This window comes from Microtus ochrogaster, chromosome 4 (genome assembly GCF_000317375.1).
Source record: "Microtus ochrogaster isolate Prairie Vole_2 chromosome 4, MicOch1.0, whole genome shotgun sequence".
Lineage (NCBI taxonomy): Eukaryota > Metazoa > Chordata > Mammalia > Rodentia > Cricetidae > Microtus > Microtus ochrogaster.
This window is the reverse complement of record NC_022011.1, coordinates 38,456,891-38,470,348: the sequence shown is the minus strand read 5'-3', so window position 1 is coordinate 38,470,348 and position 13,458 is coordinate 38,456,891. Positions and strand designations below refer to the sequence as shown.

Genomic DNA, 13,458 nt, shown 5'->3' with positions numbered 1-13,458 from the left:
CTGGCTGCCCTCCTCTCCCCTATCTCCCCCTCCACTGGCTGCCCTCCTCTCCCCCATCTCCCCCTCCTCCAGCTGACCTCCTCTGTTTTACTCCCATCTCCCTCTGTTTGTTTTCCCACTGTTTTCTTCTCCATCTCCCTGCCCCCAAAGGAAAATTATCAAGTACTCTGTCAGCTTTTAGGATGCACTAAAAGGCTAATTGTAGTTTTGCATAGTATTTGCATAGTATTTCTTAGATGTTTTTTTTTACACCCCCTCCCCAACTTTGAATTATGAAGATTCTGCCTTGTCTCTCAGTGTTCTGAACTTTCTGGAGACACTATAAAGTGAGTTTTACTTTTATCCTTCAGATGGCACTTATTTGTGGAGATGCATGTCTATGTCTGACTGCTGTTTTCATCTGCCATTGAAGCAGTGAAAACAAAGTGTCTGACTTAGCAAAGGATGTTTGTTGTAGGATTACCTGCACCCCTTCTTCAAGGCCCAGATTTAGAGTGACACAGTCAAGCCTTCTCTTGATTAACAGGCCTAGATAAAGTCATTAAATTTAGTCTTCAAAGTTTTACTCCCAGATAGCAGTCTGTACTGGGCATCATAGCTATAATAGTGTAGTATAGCAGTCTGTACTGGGCATCATAGCTATAAAACTTGACTGCACTTTAAAGAGAATATCTCAGTGCTGGAATTATTCCCTCTTTCTTCACAGTGGGGAAAATTCCCGTGATGGACTTTCTAGGCAGAGGTAAGACTTTCCACTAAGTAAGATGAACCTAGAGTGGACCAAGGTGAACCCTGAGTTCATTTCTGACTTCTTTTGTTTCATCTTGCCTTGGCTGTTGTCTCCTGGTGGGCAGTTGCCGTGGCTGCTTCTTTCCTGTTCCTGTACAGCTGGCTGTTTAATATATGCATAACTGAAAAGATTGTGTGGCTATCCCCCTTTTTATTCCTCCCTCCCCAGTTTCTATTTCTTCCCACATGAAATATCATATATTTGTTAGAAGGAAAAGCATTTTGGAAATTGCCTGTTTCATAAATTGTCTGCTGACACAAAGGGATTGAATGCTGTATTTTTGTCTCATTTATTTTGAAAACTTTGCTACCAAACTCACCTTAGTCAATGAGCTCTGTGTTGTCTCCAATAAGTTATGTGTTGGATATATTGATTGGGACGGATTTTAGAAAACCCATCTGGGATTTATAATGTCAGCAGTGTTTTGATTATGAAAAGAGTTGGAACCTGGGGACATGGAACCAGGTGGCGAATGTCCTAAAGCCAGTGGTGACATGGTGGACTGGTTCCCTCCTGGGATCTAGTTCATGCCCCGCACTTTAACTGCAGTGACTGGATACTATAGATTCACTTTTTTTTCTCATTAAAATTTAAAAAAAAAATCAGACTGTACATAAAAAGATTTGTGAAAATACAAACTTGGGAATTGATCTAGAGAACTGGCACACATTCCTCCCAACCCCCACTTTTGCAATGAGGTCGTTTACATTTCATCAGCTCCCCTGCCTTTACAAGATCCCCTTTATGTGGCAGGAATGGAGGCTGAGCTGAGGCTGGCTGACTGAAAGAGCTCATGTGGGGAATAAACAGTGCAATTGACATCTACAAACTACGCTCCCTAGCCAGACATAGTTTTTGAGAGAAAAGGGGGTTTGTATCCAGTCATTGATTGTTTCCCCTAGTAAAATTAGTGTTGGAAGATTCTGAAATACTCTGTAATAACTAAGAAGGTTCAAAAAATATTCAAATTAGGTTTTGCTCTCCCTCCCTTAGAGAGTGGTCTTTCCATATTTGAATAAATGTGTTTTTCTCTGGACAAAGAGGATAAAGTAACTGAATATTTATATATGATGAAAGGATCAGTATGCAGAAAATTGGTTTATTTTGGCAACTTTTCTTTACAAAGAACATTGCTTGTTTCCCCTCTTTCTTATCGCCCCCTCCCCATACTCAGAAGTAGATATTTTAGTTCTGATTGAAATCATGTGATTATGCGTTTCTCCAGATAGATGCTCAATTTTCCCCTTTGACAGCACACTACCATCTTGTTTGACATAAATTGAAATATCAAACACTTGTGGCATCACAAACTCAAGAAGCATACGGTAATATGCAAACATGTGACTGCATTTTCTTACATCCCCTCTTCCCTTATCTCCCCTGCCCTATTACATTTTTGGATGAAAAGGAAAGCTTGTGGGAGGTGGGTTATATTTAGCCTATAATGGTCATTTCCATATTTGTTCTACTATTATTTGATAGATAAGTTCATGGTTGGTCATTACTCTTGACCTAAGAAAGTGGTAAGTAGTTTTTATATTGTAGTGAGTAATAAGTTGGGCATATTCATTCCTTTGACTCTGCTGTAGAGCACAATGCTTTCTAGTAGCCATGGGGGTCCTTTCTTTCAAAACTCTTTGAGGCCTTTTGCCAGTACAACTCCAGCATAGAGCAGAGAAGTGCTTTCTGCACCTGAAACTTTTGAGGAGTAAAAGATGACTGTCTTTGTAGCTGCTGATGTTGGCAGTGAGTGAGCAAATGGTACTGACTTTTAAAAAGTGTGTATTAAATTGACATATGCTTTCTGGTATTATTTGGAAAAGAAGGAATTGTTTACTTTATAATGCCATGGGAGTTTTGTATGTGGATAATGTATTTTATAATTACATTAAAATGAATGTTTTATACAGTGTCTTTCCAAGCATTTGTGAGACAATAATATATACTGAGAAATTGTTCCTTTTATGATGCTTTATTTTAGCCACACACTACTAGTTTAAAACCGTAGTAGGTAGACTGCTGAATGCCACATAGAATGTCCAATTTTTAGGTAATGTTCTCAGAACATGCAGATACTCTTAGCTTTCATTACTCTTTCAAGGCATGCCTTAACAGTGGTGCTATATATGTAGACCCAGTCCAAGATGATATTAAAATTAGGATATATGCTCAATTGAATTTTGTTGGTAGAATACCCTCTGGCACAACAAGTCAATGTGCTTTCTGCTTCACTGAGTGGATTATTAAATTGATGCGATTTAATTCTTGAATGATAGAACTGGTTTTAAAAATAAATGAAGCGAGAAGCATCAATTCAGTTAGCATTGATAATTCATTATTGGTTAGAAAAGCACTACATTTGTAAACTGATCTTTAATTTATCACTTGGATTAGTATTTGCAACAGGCAGGTTTGTTCAAAATTGAACCAGCTTCCAATAACCTCCACCCCCCAAAAAATGTGTAATTCATTTTGTTTTGAGGTTGGGATTTTAAATAGTTAGAAAGAAAATCAAATTCATGAAAGGAGCACTTTTTAAAAATTTATAACACTGGTCAGTGACCTTATGATTGAACACCAACTGTGGGCTGTCCAAGCCTGTGGTCAGATTAAGTCAAGATGTAGAAAAGTCTATGAAGAATAAATAGTTAATTACTTGTATATATAGTTAGCTGTGTGCATATATGTGTATATAAAATGTGTCTGTTAGGAAAAGTTCCCCACCCTGTATTGTGCTACATGTTCCAATGTTCTTGTTTTAATGTAAGAACATTGTCTTTTATAAATAAAATTTTGAGATGCCACTCCTTCCTGTACCTTTGTCCTGAATAAGTGCTTGCCATGATGTGCCTCGGCATTTGTAAAAACATTTATTCAAACTTATAGTTTGCTTTGGATTTTCATAAGTTACAAACAGGTAAGTGTGTCTAATTATAATAATGATTTACTACAAACAATGGTCACAGTTTGATTTCCAAAATTAATTTATGCCACAAATAACGAACTTCTTGATACAGCAACTAAATGAAGTTTTAAACTCTAAAAATGAAGTTAAGAATGTTCATAAACAATTATCTTCAAGTTGGTTTTCTGTTTTGCTATAATTTGGCCTATTGATGCTAAGAAGCGTTGTCTAATCCCAGCCCCCTCTGTTCCTAGGTAACAGTCAAAAACAGTGCCAGCAACAGCGGCCCTGCCAGGCCAAACCCATGTGGCTCAGTGTTATTCACTCTGATCCATATGGTCAGGCTGGAGATGGTCCCTGGAGGGGTGTTAACACTCGGCAACCCAAGCACCTCCCTCCCTTTGGAGCTTTCCTGCATGGCTCCTGCTGCTTGCCCATGTGTGATTCTTGATTAATTTTTCATTTTTAATGAAGTTTGATCATGTTTATTATTTCTCATGATTGACTGCCTGGTACTCCTCCTGTGTAATTGATAAAACACATACTTCTTCATCTGTCTCTTTCTTTCTTTAGGGTAAAGTTGCTAGATGGTGTTCTGTGATTAATATTAGATTTATTGGTCCCATTAGATGTATAAATTATCTCTCTTTCTCTTCACAGGAAGTTCTACAGACTTTGACCAAGTTTTGTTTCCCCTTCTATGTGGACAGGTAGTGTCAGATTTTCAAACTTTATTATTAAAAATAAAAATGGTATCAATAAACCTGCTATAGAAAATAAAAGCCATGCCATTCTTAACATTCTGTCTGTTAAGCCATGGTTTAAAGTATCTCTTTGCCACGGAGAGTTCCAGCGTTCTGCTTTCCTGGGAACTTTATTAACACCATCAAAAAGTTTAAAGCTTAGAACTACATATTGAATAGTTTGTGAGATGTATTTTGTGCAGCATTAATCTTTTTTTGTTTGCTTTGTTTTGTTTGTTTGTTTTTCGAGACAGGGTTTCTCTGTAGCTTTGGTGTCTGTCCTGGAACTAGCTCTTGTTCCTTTGAACTCACAGAGATCTCCCTTTCTCTGCCTCCCGAGTGCTGGGATTAAAGGCATCTACCACCCGGCAGGCATTACATTTTTTATTTTGGTTATCAGACTTAAACCATGATTAAGAATGGTTGGTGTTTAATTCAATACTGTTGGATTTGTATTTAAGTATTAATATATGTGGCTTAAACAAGTGATACATGAACACCTGGCCTTGTAGTTTGTTTTCCCTTGGTTTCAACTTCAAATTTAAATAGATATGAACCTACCTTGTTTAGAAGCATTTTACTGCTTACAAGATATGTTACTAGATAGTAACATTCATTTGGTTTAGGTGACCAGAGGTAGTGTTTCTGGGAAATCAGCATTTTCTATAGACACAAATATTAAAACATACACAAACTTCTAAACAACCCTTAGTATTCTTATCATAGGAAGTGATTTATGGGAAAGGTTCGACTATAAGAACTCCAGGATAACTGAAATGCTGTGAGGCTTGTTTTATTTTGTTTGTTAAATAATCCATTGCATGGTAGCAGCAATTTTTTAAAAATTTGATTTTATTTTTTTAGTTTTAACTTATTAATGTTAGTAAAATGGCAAGGTGGTGAGTTTTATTTGTAAGAACTGTTTACTGTGGCTTTCATGCCAGTGAAGCATTGTTTTTATGATCATGTATTTGTCCATTTTCTTGTTGTCTCTTTTCAGTTTTCTTGAGAAATTGAACTAGGACTGTAAAAAGCATTCTGTTTTGTTTGTTTGTTTTAATTCTACTTTTAGTGTTAGAGATATTAGAAAATGAGCAAATTATGACTAATGAATTTCAGAAAACAGTCCAAGAAAGCTGTGTAAAATGTCCATCTTCAGGAATATTCTATCATGTATCTTTCACATCCACAAATGAGGCATGATCTAAAGGATTTGAGTGGTTTAGAATACATGCAGGTAGTATGCTACTGAGTTCTTTTCTAGATGTTAACACCAGTATCCTGGTCTATAGGATAAATCTAAGAATGGTGTGGGATAAGATGGTAGCTGAAGGATTTTGAGTTCTAAAGCACTCTGGAATGCTGCCAGCCACTTAGCATCAGTGCGCTCCCTGGTTCTCACATGCTGTTTTTAAGCCAATCAGCCATTGCTGTGCTTTTAGACTCAAGAGTTTTTAAAACCTGGTACCAGGATGTGTTAGTAGCTTGTGGGTACTCAGAACAGAATAGCTTTGATTTTTAAGAGGATCTGTCTTTGTAATGAGAATCCCTTCTCTCCTCCTTATCCTATTGCTTCTAAAACATAGCAAGAACTCTAGGGTGTTATTGAGAGATTTCAGTCAAATTTTATATTTATATGTATGTATCAGCATGTATTGATTTTCTAGCCAATTAAGAACTATATTACAAATTATAAAAAGATATTTATATAAATTAATAAAGCTAAATGCTCAATAAAATATATAAGAAAACAGTTTGACAAGATTGCTTGTTAGAGTAGTGATCTATTTTGGATAAGTGTTTTTTAATTGGCTTTGTAAACTAATATTAGTTAATGACCCACCCTAATGCAGTATGCACGCACACATGAATATAACACACACCTCTCATTTTCACTGCACACACCACCCTGCTTGTCTGTTCATCTGGATAATTATTTTCTTAAAGAAAATAAAAGTAGAACTCCTTCAGGGATAATTCTGAAGCAACCCCCACCTTGTTACCTGTAATGTTGGATGCTTCTTTATTGCTACTGGAAAAATATTTTTCTTGTAAAACCCATTTTTGCAAATCACTCATACCAATGGTGTTCTTTATTTTTTTCTTTTGGAACATTATGTAGGTTGTTCAGTGTGTAATATTTTGTCTTCATATTGTATTATATTCCTTAGGGTAACTTTAGCTCATGACACAAACATGTAACAAAGAAGATCCCACTTTATTTGGGAGACCATATTTTCTCTTCTTTTGTTCCTTTTAGGTAGACTTACTTCAATATAGAAGAGATTGTCACAATTAGACTCCTTTATGAGAAATTGAGAGGTTTTAATGTCAGGATTTTTTTAAACTAATTGTTCACACTCTCAAATAGATGAGGCCAGATTCTGAGGCCCACAAGTTTCCCAAGGTGGGTCTGTAGAACTGTTGGACTTAGTGAGTAGACAAATGTGGGAGATGAGCAGTGCCCCAGGTGACTGCACTCCAAATGGAAGGCTTCCTTATCTGAGGATCTCTGCTTTTCTACCCTAAGGAACAGTCATGCAGCTTTCTGACATTCTAGTCTGCAACAGGAGTGGAACTTTCACAATCATCATCAAATCACCCATCAGCACTGATGTCTTGCCATCTCTTGTTCTGTTTTAAGGTTGTTCTTTCGGAAACTAAGACTTACCAAAAGTAATAATGCTAGTAACTGTGCAGAAGAGAGTCTGTCTCACGTATTAACTCGTTTTATTTTATCTGATATAAGAGATAAGAGCAAGTACGTGTTCTTCATTTGGAACTGTCTGAGTGTGGAGGAATTATGACTTACCTAAGGTCCCGTTAGGCTTATAGCCTGTCCTAGGTTTCATCTCCTAGTAGATCACCTTCTGGTTAAAGACTAGTCACTAAAACCAGAGAAATCAAGGGATGGAGGAAAGGAAAGGAAAGAAAATTAGCTTTGAGTATCTAATGAATTCTAGTCAGTGTACCACCCTGACTGGTTATATCCTCCCTTACTCTTTCAGCAATGGCCAGGCAATAGGTATGAAAGCAAAGATTTACCCAGGATAGCTCCCATTATGTTGGGTTATATGCAGAATATAGAAATGGTCTCAGGTTTAGATCAGGATGTTCAGTAAAGGCATTTTAAACACTGTTTGAAAGGATTGGGAGGTAACTGAAGATTACTATGCTCAGAGAGAACTTGTTATGGTAGGTGTGATTTGTGTTTTGTCTGCCAGGCCAGCAAGAAGTAGGTAAGTGGAGAAGTGAACCTAACACTTCATGTGCACACAGAGCAAAGCAGAGGAGAAAACCCTGAGTGAGCCTGGAGATATTCAGCCAGAGCAGATGGAGCCTACTGGGGAGACTGCTGTGTACTGTGAGAGATTGGGTTCTGGCCACAGGAATCTCTGAAAATGTGTGGGAGAGGCCTCCATGGTCTGAGAGTACAGCATCTCCCTCAGACTTCCCCTTTTACAGAAAAAAGTCAAGATCCACAGAAGAGTAAAGGCCCTGCCTATCACTACCACAGTTCCAATATTGGGAAGGAACTCCTTTTCAGTCCAGAGTTCTTGCAATCCGTTGGGGATAGAAGTAGTAAAGTAAGCATTAAGTTCCTGTATTGTCTCAGAAAAGGTTCCCTGTTTTTGATGAAGCACTTCCCAGAGTGAAGGAGAGACACCCCATTTGGTGCTGTGATTGCCTCTTGTTGCACATGATGCTGACAGCAGTGTCAGTGAGTCAGAATGCCTGTGATGATTCACTGGATGCCGGGAAGCTTTTCTTCCTCTTCCTCCTTTGCATAGCCTTATTCAGAACTTAAATCAGTTTCACTGAGTTTCTGTGAATACATCAGTACTCACTAATGATAGATGTACAAAATGAAATGACACGGTTACATGATTTTAGATGCAGCCACAGATGCAAAGGGGCTCAGATGTTACTTGGCACTTTAGTTTGTGTCTGGCATCTGCTGGGCACTATGCACTGTTCTTTCCTTATGCTGAAATGTAGGAATTTGTAGTGCTATAGTGCTCAGTATTCTGTATGTGGGCAGCAGAAGCCCAGGTAGGTTCAGTAATGTGTTCAAGGTTCTGCCTCCAGTGTGTGTAGGGAACTGCTTTTCAAGCCCCTCTTTTTTTTCTGCAACCTCTAATTCTCTCTTCCCCTCCCTTACCCTCCCCTGCCCCTCCCTCCCTCCCTCTTTTTCTCTCTCTCTGCTTTATCATACTGCTGCCATTAGGTAACACAGCATAAAGTAATATACTTAGAAAATAATTTAGGTATTGTAGAAAAGTAGAAAATTTAGATACCTGAAAAAAAATGGCTCCCACACAGATAGAGAATTGTCTGAGTTAGTGCATTAGTATAAATCTTCCCATACTTCTGTTGTTGCTCCATATATTCATTATGCTAGACTTCAGTTCTTTGTTTAATGTAAATGATGGGTTCAGCTGTGGCTCATGTCATTTCCACAGCATCAGGGTGTGTGGTGACCTGTTGAGGTGTAGGCTTCCTTTTGGTGCTCCCCTTGACTTGTTGCGTCTGTTCTGTAGAACTGGGACGTTCTCTACTATTCTTCCAGTTTTGATAAGTTTAAATTCTGTGGTTATTGATAATTTACTTCATCAGGCTTAGGTAGAGAAGATCGGGGGAGATCTTTGTTCTTTCTTAGAAATGTCTGGTGTTTTCTTGAGCAGATAAGGGCTATGCTGTTTCTAACAGTCTGCAGCTTACTGCCTGAGAGTGTTGTTTTCAATGTTTGACTGAGCAGGGATGGTAAGAAGCTTGTGATTCCGGCAAATACAAAGTGTATTCATGGAAAAAAGTCTTGTGGTTCTTGGTCCATAAGAATGGGAGATACAGTTTGATAAAAGCTTGGCCTTTGCCCAGCTGGCCACAAACTCTCAAGGGCAGGATAATTTGGCAGTGAACAGTTCTTCAGATGATTGTTAATCAGCTATAGTGACTATGCTATAGTGAGCAGGGATGAAGTATTTGAGTTCCAGACATGCACTTTATAACAGTCATGGCCATTGTTGTTGTGTAGTTCCTATGTGCTAGATTTTAAATATTCTTTATATTATTGATTTATAATTCTTAAAACCACTTTGTAGTGTGAGGATTGATTTTACAGAAGAGATCAGAGAGGTATAGTAACTTGTATGTTACCACCACAGCTTGTAAGTAGAAGAACTAGTATTTTTACACAAAGCACATCTCTTACAATTTTTTTTTCTTTTTCCAGTGTCATTCTCAGTGGCTTAAAAATAACTTCTCCCTTCCCAAAGCAGTACCCAACACTGACTCTTCCCACCTAATTAATGTTTAGTTCTTTAGTTCTTGGAAGAGTTATCTGTACCCATCAGCTCATTCCTCGGCTCCTTTTAGCCTCTCTTGTAGTCTTTCAGCTACAACTGTTCCTATCAAGACCACCTCCTTATCATTCACAATGATAGATAGACATTTTCCCTTCTCGTCTTGATGCATCAGGACAGGCGACCTTCTTTCCTCTGTTCTTCCTGGTCCTTCTCTCTCTCCTTTAATGGTTCTTTTTCCATCTGCTGTCTCTAGTAGTGCTTCTGTGAATGAGTTCTGGATGATTGTTTGTCTCTCTGGACTCTTCCTAGGTTGACCTCATCATTTCTGGAGTGTTCAGCACCACCCGTATTCAGATGACTTCTGAATTTATGCTTCCAACTCAAACATTCCTGTGGATTTTCTAACTAGTGTGCTGTACTTAACATCTTTTAGATATTTGAGATGAATGCTTTTCTTTTGATGAGAAGTATTCAGTGCCCTCTCATTACTCCAAATACCCCATACCCACCCAAAAGAGCAAATGCCTTATCATGACTTGTGTATGAGGTATTCTGCATGGCCTGGTGCTCACTTTATGTAGCAACACATGTGGTCCTACTGTTCATGTCTTGTGCTTTATTTAGGTGCTCCTGGTATCCTTTTCATTCCTGCATGTGCCCAATTCCTTTCAACCCTCATGGTCTTTGCATAGCTTTTTCCTTTGCTAGAAATAATCAGTTTCTTGTGCCTGGTGTGACCATTCCATCTTATCCTTTGAATCAATGTTGTCATTCCTGAGAAACTGCTGTCCAATTAGGTAATCAGCCATGTGAGTTGCAAGATCTCTGTTTTTGTTGTTCAGCATGTGTTTCCAGCACATACCTTGTGTAGTTACAGTTCCGTGTTCAAAATGAGTAAGCTTACTGATATGTAAAAAAAATCTCATTTCTTATCGAAAGACTTGACTCAAACCTCAAACTTCATGCTGTTTTTGCGCCAAACCTATAAGCAACTTCAATATTAAACAAAATAAGGTGAGAAGCTTGAATAGCTGACGAGCATTTAGAGAGTAGCATGAAGGTTAGTATGGGCTTAGTTCTTGATCTATTCCCTAGTTTTGTATTCTCATTCAACTGTACCTAAGTATTTAAGGGTAATCAGTATCCTGGTCTTGGTCAACTGCGCTTATTTCTGTAGGTACTCAAATGTGCTGTCTGGAGCTTAATGAGCAGCACAGTCAGTCTACTTGCGTTCTTCTCATAGTTTAGTTCCTTAACCCGAGGTGAGATTTCTAGGGGAGGGCTGGGCTTGTGTTTAGAGCAGCATGGCAGGATGGAAAGGACATTGAACGAGAAGTTGGCTTGGATTTTTGCCCTAGTCCTAGTTTGAAAACCAAAACAAAACCCTAAGCCTCAGTTTTCCCACCCATAAAACAAGAAAATTGGATCACATGATTCCTATGGTTCCTTTTGCTTTAACCATTGTGAAATAGCTGGTTCTTGTAGGAATTATGGTTGCTGATATTAAAGGAAATAAACTGTAGCTTTTGAAGAAACAGACCCCAGTCATTTTTAAATGAAAAGTAGTGAAAGCTCCCATAGCTAGTGGAGTGAGTGATACATTCCTTCGAGATTCAGAATCCTTCAACTTAACCTCTGTTTGACTGCCCCATGACAGGCTTAGTTTATTGGACATTGTCCAACGGGAGAAAAAAAATGAGTCAACCGCTTTTGTGTTTTTGATGACCTGACTTCAACCCCTCTAGGAACTAAAAAGGTGACTCCATTGAGAATAATAAGTGTCTTCTTCTAAACTGCAACATCCCAAAAAGAATCATTCATTTTAATGCAAACTTGAATCACTTGGTTCCCCAGAGGACTACTCTTATAGAAAGAAATGAGGTAAAATAACTACTTATGCTCAGATGTTAGGAAGCTGAGTTGGTCAGGCAGACTCTAAATTATAACCTTTCTGTGAATTTTATCTTCAATCAGTTGGTAGCAGCTTGTCTCCCACCTTTTATTAATTATTCCTACTAAAGACTGGCCTTTTAAAAATAAATGTTTATCCCACTGGTTCCCAAAGCATACTTGGGGTTGAGTGATAGCTTCTTTTAATTATTCCATGTGAAGAAATTGAAGCTCTGAAAACTAGTTTTAAGAAACTTGCTGAGTCAGGTTGAGCTGTGCTTTGCACCAAGCCAGTGAGCAAAGAGTCTTTTTTTTTTTTTTGAGCTTCAACTGTAGTTATGCATGCTTTTCTAAAAAAAATAATTTTTAATGATAGTGTGAAGAATTGGACATTGATGGCAGTCACGGTTGCAGGTCAAGTCATTGTCATACAGGATCCTTCCTAGGAATCATCCAGCCCTATCTTCTCTAGTTTTCATTTTGCACATTTGAAGACTAAAGTCAAACCGAAAGCAAAATAATGAATCACATTCAGTTGGATCACATAGTAACATCTCACAGAAGCATGACCTTATTTGTGTCTTGGATTTAGAAAACCTGTTGCTTTAAGTATTTTAATAAAAACAGACTTCTCCTCCCCCACTAAGGCTCACTTTTCTCCTGGATCACTTTAATTATGTGAGCTGGAATCCTGTTTCTCACACTTCTTCAGTTCTCAACCTTGTTAAAATTAATCATATAATCCCCCTTTAAAACATAGTATTAAATCACCATAGTAACACAGTGTCCAAGCTTTATAGATAAAACATAACAGCCATAAGAAGGTAGCATTTCGTGTCCCCTTGACAGCTCTATAACTTTTATGGAAATGTGTTCCTTCCCCTGGCTGTAAGGTGGGAGATAGCATTTCTTGCACCTGCTTTATTACCACATTATTTTGAAGTTGCCGCTTTGTTTTTGTTCACCTTCCTAGTTAAATAAGGAGAGTGGAACACTTCCTTGTTTTTTGGAGCCATTTTCCTGTGCTTGAAGCACTCTCCAAGGGATAGAATTGTTTCCTTAAATATAACTAGGCAAGGTCCTTGACCTTTGTGCTGTTATACCTTGAAAATCTGTTTAATTTTATTTTTCTTTTGTGATTTGTATAAGGGAACATTAGAAAGAAAGTCTAATCTACATTTGAAATTTTAATTCATAGCCTACCCAAAGACAATAAAATTCTGCCTTTGGCAAAGGCTTGTTAAGAATGATTTTTCATTTCTACTGACAATTGGAACCTTAACATCAGTTTGACTATTTTAGCAAGTTAGTATCTTATCAACTCAAGCACACTTTATAAAATATAGTAAATGATACATACACATTGTTGAATTCCTTGAGTTAATTCACTATCAAATTCTAAATATTATGTTAGTGTAAACTTACATATTAGAATTTTAAATGTTTACATTTTTAAAGGTGTGAGATATAGGATAACTGGTAAACTAATAAAAATTGTGCATTTTGAAGCATTTTGTAACTTTTAAGAGTTTTAGATTAATCTGGTTATTAATATGCTTTAAAATTATTTATTAGACAATTTGTACTCTATTACTTTTATGTGTAGTTAGTATATTTTGTACTAATACAAGGGTTTTTGGCTTTTTTTATAATTGAGAAAAGGAAAAAAACAAGTTTCTGCCTCCTCCCATCCTCCCATTTCCCTCCCCCTCCTCCCACCCTTCTCTCCCTTTCCCTACTCCTCTCCCCCTCCCTCTCCAGTCCAAAGAGCAGTCAGGTTTCCCTGCCCTGTGGAAAGTCCAAGGTCCTCCCCCCTCCGTCCAT

At 37.8% G+C, this 13,458-nt stretch overlaps 1 protein-coding gene across 4 annotated transcripts in view; it reads left to right on the top strand.

Annotated features, from left to right (window-relative positions):
• The window catches only part of Dennd1a (DENN domain containing 1A), a 536,773-nt gene that overhangs the window by 162,495 nt on the left and 360,820 nt on the right, over positions 1 to 13,458 (top strand). For 2 of the 4 annotated variants that reach the window (XM_013345984.2, XM_005345946.2), the window contains one exon: positions 4,356 to 4,405. The exons of the other annotated variants lie outside the window; for them this stretch is intronic. In XM_013345984.2, the coding sequence (XP_013201438.1) occupies positions 4,356 to 4,405 (50 nt within the window). The remainder of the gene's footprint in view (positions 1 to 4,355; positions 4,406 to 13,458) is intronic. 4 annotated transcript variants of the gene reach the window in all.